The sequence below is a fragment of the Pithys albifrons genome, chromosome 33 (genome assembly GCF_047495875.1).
Source record: "Pithys albifrons albifrons isolate INPA30051 chromosome 33, PitAlb_v1, whole genome shotgun sequence".
Classification (NCBI taxonomy): domain Eukaryota; kingdom Metazoa; phylum Chordata; class Aves; order Passeriformes; family Thamnophilidae; genus Pithys; species Pithys albifrons.
In genome coordinates, this window is record NC_092490.1 from 311,819 (window position 1) to 325,709 (window position 13,891).

The 13,891-nt window shown below is 47.1% G+C and overlaps 2 protein-coding genes across 2 annotated transcripts in view; one reads left to right on the forward strand and one right to left on the reverse strand.

Annotated features, from left to right (window-relative positions):
* LOC139684162 (uncharacterized) overlaps window positions 1-13,891 on the reverse strand; it is a 1,455,962-nt gene that overhangs the window by 275,557 nt on the left and 1,166,514 nt on the right. The window contains 1 exon segment of the mRNA XM_071579763.1: window positions 1,997-2,668. Within this exon segment, the coding sequence (XP_071435864.1) occupies window positions 1,997-2,668 (672 nt within the window).
* The window catches only part of LOC139684161 (uncharacterized), a 1,434,678-nt gene that overhangs the window by 214,125 nt on the left and 1,206,662 nt on the right, over window positions 1-13,891 (forward strand).

Below are 13,891 nucleotides of genomic sequence, written 5' to 3' on the forward strand. Positions count from 1 at the left end.
CCAGTGCGCAATGACTCCCATACCCTCCCAAAATACTGTGGATGCTCCCTGTGTGGGGAGGGGTCCCAGCCCCAACCCAGCTGGTCTGGAGGAAGGGGAGATTCCCTCCTATAGGTAACTTGTAAATGAATGTGGGTCCCCCACAAGCCACGTCCAACACGGCAGAATTGGGGATTATAACCCCCCTCAGGCAGCAGTGGAGCCAGGGGGCTCACTGAAACCCCCAGAATGAAGGGGGGGGGGGGAGAGAAACTCTGAGGAGCCATTTAGAAGCAGTAAAACAGACATAAAAAAATAGGATTTTTCCGTCAATAGAGTCATCTCATCCCCCTGATTTCAAGAGGGTCAACTCAGCCCAAGAAAAATAGGAGCAAAACCCTCAAAAGATATTTAAAGGCCCCTGAACTGGTGCAAAGCAGCAGGATCCCCTCAGAAAGAGCTCTCTGTGTCCCTCTCTGTGGGTTCCCACTCCAAGTGATGATGTCACATGTCCCCCACACTCCCTCACATTACCCTCCTCAGGATAGGAGGGCACCACAGAAGCTCCCTCAGTTTTTCAACACTCACCATCTCACGTTTCCCAAATCCCATCCCATTCCCCTTCAAGTCCCATCCCAACCCTCCCAATTTGCATCCAAGCCCTCCCAATTTTATCCCATCGTCCCTGGGTTTGTAGCATCCCTTCTCCTGCTGCTGACTCCCGCTAAGTGGGTTCAAATTGGATTAAACCATTTTGGGATGGGATTGAGTCATTTCAAGGTGACATGGAGCCATTTTGGGGTGAGATTGATGTGTTGTGAGCTGACAGATCAATCCCTCTCAGATATTGGACTGCAAAATTATGGAGAAATGTCAGTCGGTCTGGACACCTCCAGTTTTTGAGAAAACTCCCCCAAATCCCCACAGAACCCTGAAATCTTCCTGAATATCCCTTTGATCCCCAAATTCCTGCCCGAATTCCCAAGAGAATGATGGAAATTTAGATGTCTTTGTTAGATCTCTTTATTTAAACTTCAATTTCAGGTGATTTTAAGAGATGGAGATGAATCAAATAAAATATTTTAAAAAAAAACACAAAAAACCCGAATCATGTGAATGTATATGGGGTTGGGTTGGGTGGCCTTTAGAGAATTAGAATTATAGAATTATTTAGTTTGGAAAATATCTCAAACGCCATTCAGGATTGCTTTTGGCCACCTGAAGAACTAAGTGAGAGCAGGGGAGATTTTTATGTTCAAAAGTCAGCAAATCCCCCTTCCCAATGAATTTCACACTCTGTCCCCATGTGGGATGGTTCTGACTTAGTAAAATGCCAATTAAGCATTTCAGAGGAAAAGTCCCTCCTCCTCCCCCACCCTCCTCCCACCCCAAAAAAACCCCAACAAACAAACAACAGACCATAGTTCAGTAGATTATGTTACATTAAACAGAATAGAGAGAAAAAGTAAAACCCAAATAAAATACAAACTACACACTAAGAATAAAAGCTAGCAAGAGCAATAAGAAAAAAATTGCAATTCCCTAGAAAAGATAATAAACTGCTGGAGGGCCTTGGTCTCTCCCCAGGAGCTCTGAGCTTCACCCCCAAGTCTTTGCTCATCCAGCAGGAAGAAGAAGGAAGACCCCTCCTCCCTCTCTTTTTCTCTCAGAGATGACGTCAGAATATGGTAGGCAATATCATTGGTCTGTAGAAGTCAACTGGCCTGACCTGGTTCAACTCAGCTGATTGTCCAAGGCCTGCACTAGAAAACAAAGCCTAAATCTGGGCCTAACAAAACCCATGACACCATGGATGTTCCTCCCCCTGTGTAAATTCAAGTGCCCACAGAGAACCAGGATGATGAGGAGAACACCAGCCAGGCGTGTTCCTAACGTGGAACACTGGGAATGTGGTTCAGCAGTTCTGTTCAAAACGTGGCTCTGGAGATGGGTGATGGAGTTGGAGCAGCAGACAAAGCTCTTCCCACATTTGGGCCACGCACAGTGCTTCCCTTACTGGTGGGTGCGTTGGTGTCTGGTCAAGGTAGAGCTCTGGGTGAAGCTCTTCCCACACTCGTCACAGCTGTATGGCCGCTCTCCAGTGTGGATACGACGGTGGGTGATGAGGTTGGAGTTCACATTGAATCTCTTCCCGCAGTCGGTGCAGCGGAAAGGCCTCTCCCCTGTGTGTATGCGCTGATGTACAAGGAGAAGTGAGCTGGTCTGAAACCTCTTCCGACACTCAGAACACTCGTAGGGCCTCTCCCCAGTGTGGATCATCTGGTGGATGACAAGCTCAGAGTTCTGCCTAAAGCGTTTCCCACACTCCCCACAAAGATAAGGCCTCTCTCCCGTGTGGATACGCCGGTGCCTGATGAGGTTGGAGTTGTCATTGAATCTTCTCCCACAGTCGGTGCAGGGGAAGGGCCTCTCCCCCGTGTGTGTGCGCTGATGCACGAGGAGATTGGAGCTTGTCTGACACCTCTTCCCACACTGAGAACACTCGTAGGGATATTCCCCAGTGTGGATCCTCCTGTGTCTCTTAAGGCTGGAGCTCTGATTGAAGCTCTTCCCACATTCCTCACATGTATAAGGCCGTTCCCCAGTGTGGATGTGCTGATGACGAATCAGATCTGAGCTCTGGCTGAAGCTCTTCTCACATTCCAAGCACTTGTAGCGCTTCTCCCTTCTCTGAAGTTGCTGCTGCACCACCAGGTCAGAGCTCTGGCTCAATCTTTGACTGCCTTCCCCAGACACGTTGGGTGTTTCCTCCTCGGATGTCTCTTGGCTCGGCTTGGAGCTCCTCTTCCTGTGGGATCGCCGTGGTTTTTTCTCCCCAGTGACTTCCTGCACCGTGGCACTGTTCAAATCAGCCTCTACTGTGAAGTTCTGCCCGGGGGATTTGTCCTTCATGCTCTCTGTGCTCAGCTCGGGGCCTGGGGCAGGAAGGAACAAGGACACTCAGGGCATTTGCCTCCGTCCCACAGGGAAGGCCAAGGACATCCCCCCAAACCCGGCCCTGGCAGGATGGCGTCGGCAGCGGGGTTGTCCTGCAGCCGGGGCCATGCTGGGCTGGAAGATGCAGCACAAGAGAGGGGCAAAGGGGCACTGACTTCCTCCTCACCTGCCTGGGGCTCCCGGGGCATCTTCATCTTCTTGGCAGTCTCCTTCTCCATTCTTTCTAGGTTTAGAAAGGAGAAATGCTGTTCTGGGGTAAAAAAACAACATCTTAGCATATTGGTTGGGGGTTCCTACTCTCAAATCTATCTCTAGAAACACACCAGTGTCTCAGTTTGAGATAATTTGCAAGGGGGAGTCATCGTGGAGAGAAGTCTCCTGCCCAGGATTCCCTACTCAGGTTTCTGCAATGCAGAGAAAGTGAACAAATACATCTAAATGTAAGGGGTGAAAACTCCAACTCTTTACCAAGAAGAAATGCTGAAAACAACTCATAAACTGGGCTAAACAAACTCAGGAGGAAAAACTTCCCAAGCCCAGCCCACTCTGTCCACTCAAGTTTGTGTCCAGCCTCCCTCTCCCATAAAACACACATGGCCACAGCACAGAGAAAGAATGGCCCCCCTTCCATAGGATTCACCTTCCCCACACCCCAAAACCCTGGCAGGAACCTTGAGAGTCAGCACTGCAGTCAGGCTGTGCTGCTGGGACAGGCAGTCAAGGCAGTGGTCCTCACCCAGTGGTGTCTGTGGTCCTGTCCCAGTGGTGGTCACAGCTCAGATCCTTCCAGAGGGTGGTGGAAGCCCCAAGTGGGGAGGTGTGCTGGTTTAAAGGGAAACTGGCAGGAGAAATGAACACAACACAAAGGAGATTATAAGTCAGAGTTACAATTTGATGAAAGTATTACAAGAAATGCAATGGCACAAATTGAAAAATTGGGTTTAACCCACAAAAGCCCAGCAGTATAACCCAGCCCCCTGGGGCACAAGGACAAAGGGGTTTGTTAGCCCCTGTGCTGAACCCTGTGTGGCTCCCCCAAGTCTAAAGGGAATGTCCAAAGGGGCAAACCTGTTGGTGCAGCTGACAGTTGCAGTCTGGTGGAGAGTGGTGGTCACAGACTGGTTGAAGGTGGTGGTCTCCTCCTGTCTAGGTGTTGGTCCTCCTCTCAATCCAACGAGTGTCCCCTGAGGTCTTCCCCCAGGATATGTACCCCAGGGAGCAGCCAGGCCCTCCCCCTGGGCGGGGAGTCACACAATGGGTGATTAACTCTGGGAGTCAGAGGGTATTTTGGAACCGTTGATGGCCCATTAGCAGCCACGCCCCCTCAGGCTGGGTGTCAAGGTGCTAACGACTCCCTGCAGGGGAGTTATCCCAGCTCTTATCTCACTGATGTCTTTCACACCCAGCTCCCAGCCTGAGGGGTCAGCTGTGCCCTGGGCAGCTGCTGCAAATACTCCGTTGTTAACAGTTTTTGGGAAATGAATACAGGCTGTGGAATACACAGCTTTGATCATCCACACAGGGATAAACTGGTCCCACCTGCTGAACTAGGACATGTAGGATGAATTTTTATTACTTATTTAAAAACTTCAGGCACACAATGAGCAGCATCAGCCAAGATTTCTAAGTGACTGAGGAGCCCTGTTCCTGAACTGTGGTCATCTGAGAGAGTTTCCAATCCCTCATTTGTGATTTAGTTTTATGGAATGATTCTCATTCCATAAAAGATGCTTTTTTTAATCCATCACCTACAGAATTGCTGTTGTGGATAACTTTGATTATAGGAAAGCAGAAGAGAAGTACATGAAAAGGACATCTGTGAGTAAAAAGTATTTATTTTTTTCACTTTTCTCTGAATTTTTTATTCTAGATTTCTGCTTTTGTGGAAGGGTTCAGTATCCTCTCCCCTGTGAGCAATGGTAAACACTCATTAAACACTGAAAATGTTCTGGCTGAGCAAAGGCAGAAGTGCAAGACCAAGCCTCAGCCTGCTGAGAGCTGAGGTTTGGCACAGGCTGCCACAGAATTCCAGAGAGAAAATAAGAACAATGATAATTTTAGGGTGGGATTGAGCCATTTTCTGTGAGATTGGGCTGCTTTGAGGAGACAGATCGACCCTTCTCAGGTTTTGGGGTGCAAAGCTGGCAGAGACTGGAATGTTGATGGTTCAGGGCTCCAACAATCTCCAGCTGCAAAAGCAGTGGGTGCTTTGCTACCCATGGGCAAAGGAACCACCCAGGAGCAGAGGGGGAACACCCACCCCTGGAGGGGACAGGCTGGGCTTGGAGACAGGGAAGGAAAGTGGGACTTTTATGCTTTTATTTCACTACAGACAGGAACCAAAACTGCTCCAAACCTACTTTCCATGCACACAAAACTGTTCTAAACCCTACATCTACAGATATATTGATAAAGTAAATCTAATCTTCCCCATGGGGTGGATTAAAAGAACTTTGGTCACCATACCTTCAGGGGTCAGGTCAGGTGCTGGACGTGGGGGAAGCTTCTGGCAGCTGCTCACAGAACCCAACCCTGGAGCCCCCCCACTACCAAAACCTGGCCACGCAAACCCAATGCACTGCCTAGTATGGAACACCCAGAATGTGGGTCAGCAGGTCTGTGCCCAACATGGATCACCGGAAACGTGTGTCACCAGGTCTCTGCTAAACAGGGCTCACATGGAATTTTTTTTATCAAGTCTTTAACCACTTTGTCCACTGATGCTTGAGGAGATGTGAGCTGCTCTGAAACCTCTTTCCATATTACAAATACTTGCAGGGCAATTCCCAGTGTGGATGTGTTCCATTCGCTTAAATACTGCAGAGAAAAAAAAAACCCAACACTTTTGGTTCAAATATTTTCCCCAAACAAAATAAAAAACTTTTCCAAGTTAGTTGTTTATACCAAAACTGTTTTTTTCTTGTTTGTTTTGCTTTTTCTTTTCTCTCCTGTAATTTTTTTTAATTAATTAGAGTTGCAGAAAGAGCTACAAAAATGTTGGGGAAAAGCCAAGGTTTCTTTGAGAAGCAAAGAAAAATCTTACTACCAGAAGCTCCTTTTTTGATGACATACCCTTTGGGGGAGAACAGTTTCTACCTTTTTTTTTCTTCTCTTTCTCTGGCACTTGTGGTAGATATCTCTGGCCCCAAGAGACTTGGAACTCTGTCTTTGGAAACGTAAAGCTGTTGCTCAGGAGAAGCTGTTTTTTAGCCTTTCTGGGCTGCGCAAAGTCTGGTCCTCATGAAGAGGTGAGAGAGGGGGAAGTACGGAGAGCTTTTCCAATGGGGTTACCACTTTGCTCTCTTTCATTTTCCCTCCCTGAATTTTCAAAAGTCCTTCTCTGAGTCCAGGAGTGTTTGGATGATGCTCTGGGGCACAGGGTTTAAAGGTTATGCTGTAAGGGAGAAATTAACCTGAGTCAAGAAAGTTCTAAGTTGGAGATGCAATTTACTAGAAAGATTACAAGAGATGCAATGATACAGAGGAAAACTTGTCTGAACACTCAAAAACCCCAATTTTATAACCCATCCTACTAGAACAAGGACATTATGGTCTTCATTAGCCACTGTGCTGAATACCACGTGGTATCCCTGAATTCACAGTAAAAGGGAAGGAAACCTTTTGGTGAGGATGATGGTCACAGTCTGGTCAAGAGTGGCTGTTGCAGTTCTGTTAAAGTCTTAGTCCCTCTCTGGATCCAAATAGTGATACCAGAAATGCCAATCCCTGAATATTTGACATGCTCAGGTTCAAGTGGGAATGCCCTGCACCTCACCCAGGCTGGGGACTTCCACAATGGGTGATTTGACCCTGGGAGTCATGGGATATTTTTGGAGTCTTTGATGGTGTGAGTCATTGCAGCTGCCTATTGTTCCAGCCCCTAATGGCCCATTAGCAGACATGAGCCCTCAGGGAGGGTGTGAATGTGTTGATGCCTCCCCAGAGGGGAGTTATCACAGGTGACTCATTGGTGTGAAGACACAAACATTTCTGTGCCACCCAGGGATCTCTCACACCCAGCTTGTAGCCTGAGGGCTTGGGTGGGCCTTAAGATAATATTGATAAATGTATAAATTCGGGGTTTTCTTCACATCTTCCAAAATGCAGCTCTGTTCCTTGTCTATCAACATACCTGGGAATCTTTCACACTTGGAAGTAATTTTGAACCTTCATTATAGAAGTTCAATGTGGTACCAAATATAGACTTGTAACACTTGGATATGGGCTGGAGTTCTTCCATCATCTTCTTTGGCAATGAACTACAAGTTAAAAGATTCTAAGGCTTAGTGAATAAAGCAGCAGTCTGTCACCTGCCAGAAGGATTCCTGTCTTAGTTCAACCTTGCTTTATGTGACAACTTTGCTATTAGTGTGTTTCTGAGCAGTGAGGAATTTGTGTAACCTGGAACTGCTGTACTATGTCTTGGATAAAAGGAGAAGCTTTGTTCTGGAGCCTGAAAATTCAGGTCAGGATTTAAAAGAACACACATTCCTGAAGAATAAATCTATACATGAATTTGTTTAGAAATCCTTGTCTTGATGTTTTAAATTGCATCTGGGTTGAATGATACTGCTATGAGACCAAGATGTTTGCCCACAGGTCCACTTTCTGAATTTCTCTTTCATTCTGTGGTCTGGAAGAGAAGACACTGATGACTGCTACCAGTTAGATGGGTTTGTAGCCAAAAGAATGAGCATGGCACAACCAGCACTGTACTCACCTTGGTTTTGTTTTTCCTTTTGTTCCTTATTCATTAAAAAATGTTTAAAAAGTGGATTATTGATGAGGTTTTAAACTAAAAGCATGAAAAGATGCTGGTGTGCCCTGGGAATCTACTGCAAATGATCCATTATTAACAGTTCATCAGAAAGGCCACAGAGTGAGCAGAATCCACAGTTTGGGTTATCCCCATAAAGTCACAACTGCTCCCAGCCCCTGTAACTGGGTCAGTGTATTAATCCATTGCACTCCATGTTTTGCTGGATCCTCACCCCTGAGAAGACCAGAAAACCAGGACGTGCTGTTATTTTGGTGCAGTGAGAGCAGCGTTATGTTCTTGCCCCAAAGTGCCTTTGACAGCAGCACAGTTTCCTCTGAGGGACCTGTGGAGACTGAGGACTTTTCTTTAGGGTCTCCGGAACTCTTGAATATTTGTCTCAGCTTCTCTCTGAAGGTGGTTTTGTGATTCCTTCTCCAGGAACCTTTGGAGAACATGGCTGTGCTGGGCAGCCAATGGAAAGAAAATATTTGGTTTTCCTTCAAATAATTTCTCGTCACCCTTCTACCCCTATTATTAATCCTGTTATTAAAAGATGCAGAGAAAAAAATAGGCTGGATCCATGATGGCCCATTAGGAGAGGTGAAAATCTCCAGGCCATGTGTGGGAATTGTCTCAGTGCTCCCAGGGGGGAGTTATCACAGCTCAGTCCCTGTGCAAGGCCGAGGAAAACACACCTACCTGGAGCCTGAGCTGGCAGGTGTGCACACCCTCAGAACCTTGGGGGTCACTTTGCACATCATCAGCTCCACCTGCACTGTCTGAGTCATCAGCATTCCAGCCTTTCACACCTGGGCACACATTCTTCTGCCAGGAGAACAGGACCACCCTTATTTAATCTCAAATTCCCCTCCCACTCCCAATTAGCAGGCATTTTGGGGGAACAGAGAAAAGAGAAGGAGGATACCAGAAGTTTTGTGTCACCGAGAACATTATCCACCACTCTATTCCCTTTTCTTTTTTTTTCCCTTTTCCCCAGTATGCCCTGAATAACACTCTGCACCTCTATATCCAATATTATACACAAATAGGAACAATGGAACAGACAGTTTCACACCACAAATAGTTCCTCTTCAGGTACACACCATGTTTCCCCATTTTTCAGAATTACCCACCAAGTGCAACTTTGTCCTTGAGCAAAATCAATCCCACAGATGGGTTTGCCTTTGCTTGAGACAGGACTGATCCACACGGTTTCCCCTGACACACCTCTCAGGTGCACTGTGGGGACTTTCTCTCCATCTGTGCTGTGAAGGGGCTCTGATTGGGGTTATCATCCAGTTATTAAAATTATTAGAAATGTCTCTGCCCAAATTAAGGTGCAAAGAGGACCAGATGCCAAAGTGTATGGATTATGGATTTTATTTAAGAGTAAATGTGAGGCAAAGAAAGAGAAATAGAAAGAAATAGGAAAAAGGAGAGGGGGAGGGAAAGAGGGTGAGAGAGAAAAGTTAAAACAGGAAATGTATCCGCACTCCATGGAACCCAGTGGTGTCCTGTGGGTCTGGATCTGCTGTCTCCTTGGTGCTGAGGGTCCCCCAAAACAGAGTCCAGGTCGATTTTTCTGGGATTTTCTTCTCTGTCACAATTTATCTTCACAACATTCCTTTCCAATTAATGTTCCACAAAGCTGCACCCACAGCTGAGAAATGTCAGTGGTGCAGAGTGCAAGTATTTCCTAAAATGGTTACAGGTCTTGTGAGCTGGGAAAAGGTTTTCCTGTATTTTATCCTTGTCCCATTTGCAGCCCAAAGCTGAAACTCCTTCTGATTTAGGAAGGGGGTCTCAACCATTTCTCATGGAATAGTTTCTCTTATTCTGTTAAGATCTTTTAGTTCTCATGTCAAAATCTCTGAAAGGTTTAGACAAATCATCATGATACATCCGAAGTCTTATGAAGGGGAACTGGGAAGGTTGATACCTATTTGTATGATTTCAAACATGCAAATCACTTGTACCAACTCCCAAATTAAACTGAGTTGTCTTTTTTAGTTCTCAAGTGATTGAATTTAAAGTATCTCTCCATAAGAGAAGACTAAGAGATTATTCCACTCCATTCTTTTATTTTTAGTATAAACAAAAAATAATTTAGCCAAATTCAATAAGAGTTAACCAAAATGTTTGTTTTATAAAGCCCTACTAATATTTGATCTCCCAATGCATCCCGCTCAATGAAACGACAAATAAGCAACAGAAATATTAGTTTTTACAAATTATGGGGCAAATAAAAGTTTTGTTGATTCCAAACAGCTCCATCTCACTTGTTGGCAGGTAACTATAAAAAGAAAAGTGAAATTTTAGCCCAATAGAGACTGATTATTCAATGACAAGCTGGGATAATGCTCCTAAAGCAGCAACTTGAGTCTGAAATGCTGACAGTCACAAGGTGACACATCCTGAGGGAAAGATGCTCAGCAGCAAAGCAGTGCCACCATTTGCAGCCTATCTTGGAGCTCAGCAGCAAGCAATGCTCCCGCTGCAGCCTTTTGGCTTAATCCTTGCTTTTTCTGGAAATACCATGTTTTTGTCTGACTCTTGCAAAGACAGGATTATTTCAGATTTCTGTGTATCCACTCCTTCCTTCTCTGCATTTTCTCTGGCCACCTCCACCCCAGCACAGAAGAGTCACTAAGAAATTTTTAAAGGAAGGACAACAATATATTCTAGGAAACAGTGATACCAGAAATCCCAAAACCCAAAGATTTTGCGTGCTCATATTCCAGTGGGAATTCAAAGTACTTCATTCAGCGTGGGGACTTTGACAGTGGGTGATTTGACCCTGTAAGTCATGGGATTGTTTTGGACTCTTTGATGGTCTGGGTTATTGGAGCTGCCTATTGTTCCAGCCCCTAATGGCCCATTAGCAGAGATGAGCCCTCAGGGTGGGTGTGAAGGTGCTGATGGCTCTCCAGAGGGGAGTTATCACAGTTATCAGAGAGTCATTAGTGTGGAGACACAAACATTCCTGTGTCTCCCAGGGTTCTGTAACGACCCAGTATGTAGCCTGAGGCCTTGAGTGGGCCCTGTCTTGCTACTGATAAATATAGAAATTTAGGTTTTTACACATCTTCCAAAATGCAGCTCTGTTCCTTGTCTATCAACCTACTTGGGAATTTTTCAAACTTGCAAATCTTTTTCAGCCTTCATCAGAGAAGTTCACTGTGGTACCAAATACAGAGTTGTACCACAAGGACTGGGATCGTGGAAGAGCAAACATCCCCACACCCTCCCTGTCCCCACAGGCAGAGCCACAGGGACCAGGGCAGGTCCCCCAACAACTGCCACTGCAAATGACCCGGTTTCTGCTCTTGTGGAAACAGGCAAGGACCCAGTTTGGCAGGAGATGCTCCAGGAAAGGACCAGATATGTCCAAGACACAGAATTTGGGGAAGGAAAACACACCTCAGTGTCCTTCACACACATCTGGTGTGTGGTGGAACACCCCAGGTCAGAAACATCCACCTGCCCAGGGGCCCAGCAGTGCACCAGGGTGCAAACAGGGCAGGAGAAACTGCTCCCTGCAGACCCCACAGCCAAAGACAGAGAGAAACCACCCAGGCCACTACACACTCCCCAGGCTGTTGAACCTCCTGATACAATCCTGGGCACCAAACCTGTTGTTCTCCTTCCTACTCTGGACCCAGGAGCCCCAACATAGGGCACGATCCTGCCTAAAAAGCAGAGATTGGCAGGTCTGGGGTTGTGGAGTCAGAACAGAACAGTCCTCAGGAATGAATAAGGAACAGGGAGCCTCATGTGTCATCCCATGTCCTCTATCTCTCTCAGTGCATCTCCCAACCCTTCCCAGACCATTCCCAGTCCTTCTGAGTGTCCCTGCAGCCCCCTTGCCTCTCTCCCAGTGCCCACCAGCTTTTCCACATCACTGATTCTGTTGAGCTCCCAGTCTGCCCAGGCCCCTGCTCTGCTCCAGGATGGATTTCTACCCTGCCCAGGTGCAGGTGAGGTGGTTCCAGGGTGGGCAGGATCCCTCAGAGCCCTTGGTGGCCAACAACATGGTCCTCAATAATGAGTGGACCCACCAGCTGCTGGTGATGCTGGAAATCCCCCCAGGAAGGATCACCTTCACCTGCTGGGTGGGACACATAAGCCTGGAGCACCCCCGCACCTGGGACTGGGGTATGGCCTGGCAACTTGGAGGGAGGCTGGGGATCCTGGGACTAATTGGGAAGGGGGTTGGGGAAGCCTTGGGAAACTGGCAGGCAGTTTGGGGAACCTGGTGGTAATTCAGGGCAGTTTGGGGAGGGAATGGACAGGTCCAGAAGAGGTTTAGAGAGTCATGGAAGGGGGTATGGGAAGCCATGGGAGGAACTTGGAGGGATTTGGGGGCCTTGGGGGGTTACTGGGAAGGTGGATGGGAGACTTGTCGCACTGGAATAGGTTTTCAGTGGTCCAGGGAGCAATTGGGGAGTGAGAGGGACCATCCAGGTTTTGCTCTCAAGGGGTTGAGAGGGGTTGTGTAGTGTCCTCAGGGGGCTGAGAAAAAAAAAAAACTGGAAAGATTTTAGGGGAGCCCTGAGGGTGCTGGGAGTGAGGTTGGATCATCCTAGTGGGGATGGGGGCAGGGGTTTTGGGATCCTGAAGGTGCTGGGAAGAGGTTCCAGGTGGTCCTGGGTGAGCTGAGGGCATCTGGGAGGGGGTTTGGGGATGTCTTGGAGGCTCAGTGAGAAGATTTGGAAGCTCCAGACCCCCCCAGACTTCCCAGAGCTGCAACGTGCTGCCTGAAGAAGACACTGAAAGGGATCAGAGGCTTCTGTTGGGTTCATCTTCTAGGTGCTGGGGCTCAGCTTCTACCTGTGCCAGAAAGGGAGGGGTTGGCTGGGGTCCTGTCCCTGCCTCCCATGTGTGCCCTCCCAGGGGATCCCCTACCTCAGTGTCACCCCCTGTTCTCTCCCCACAGAGCTCCTGAGCCATTGGCAGCCACAGACCCTCCCTGTGGCCTCAGGCTCAGCATGGACCAACCACTCCCATCCCTGTGCTAATTTTGGAGGGATTGCATGTCCCTAACAGTCCCTGCTTTTATTCTAACACCACCTGATTCCACTTTTCCCTGCAAAGCTTCCCAGTTCTTACCAGTCCCAACTATTAGGAGGGCAGTGGGGAACAGTCCTGGGGGGACCCCACATGGAGGAGCTGAGGTTGGGAGAAGCAGAACCAGCCCCAGGATGGATCAGTGGGGACTCCTGTGTGTCCCCTGTGACACTCACATAATACAGAATTCCAAGGAACAATGTTCCTCCACTGTTTCTCTGCCAAAAACATCCTATTGAAAGGTTTTCTGTCAACATTTTGCTAAAAGCTCCCAAACAAACTTCCTGCCAGAGCATCCTGCTGGAGCCTGCCTGCCATAAAGGTTCCTGCTGTTGGGCTCGTAGCTGCCTGCCAAAAATCACGTACAAACCTTTTGGAACACTATGAAAACTCAGAGAAGGCACCTTGAGAATTCAGGGAGGGAAAAGGAAAGAGAGCAAACTGGTTACCATAATGGAAAATCTCTCCCTAATTCCCTCTCTCACCTCCTCAGAAGGACCCCACTTTGCTCAGCCCAGAAAGGCTAAAACAGCTTCTCCTGAGCAACAACTCTACATATCCAAAGACAGCATTCCAAGCCTCTTGGGGCCAGACATATCTATCAGAAATGGATGAGAAACAGAAGGAAAACAAAAAAGGTAGAAACTGTTTTCCCCCACAGGGTATCTCAGGAAAAAAGTAGCTTCTGGTGGTAAGATTTTTCTTAGCTTCTAAAAGCAACCTTGGATTTTACCCAAACTTTTTGTATCTCTTTCTGCACCTCTTAACAATTAGATAGAATACAAAAAAAAAAAGAGAAAAAAAGAACCAAAAAAAAAGAAACAGGTTTTGGTATAACCAACTAACTTGTAAAAGTTTTAATTTTGTTTGGAGAAAATATTTGAACCTAAAGTGTTGGGTTTTTTTACTTTGCAGTATTTAAGCTGATGAAACACATCCACATTGGGAACTGCCCTGCAAGTGCTTGGAATATAGAAAGAGGTTTCAGAGCAGCTCACACCTCCTCAAGCATCAGTGGACAAAGTGGTTAAAGACTTGATAACCAAAATTCCTTGTGAGCCCTGTTTAGCAGAGACCTGAAGACCCACATTCCGGGTGATCCATGCTGGGCACAGACCTGCTGACCCA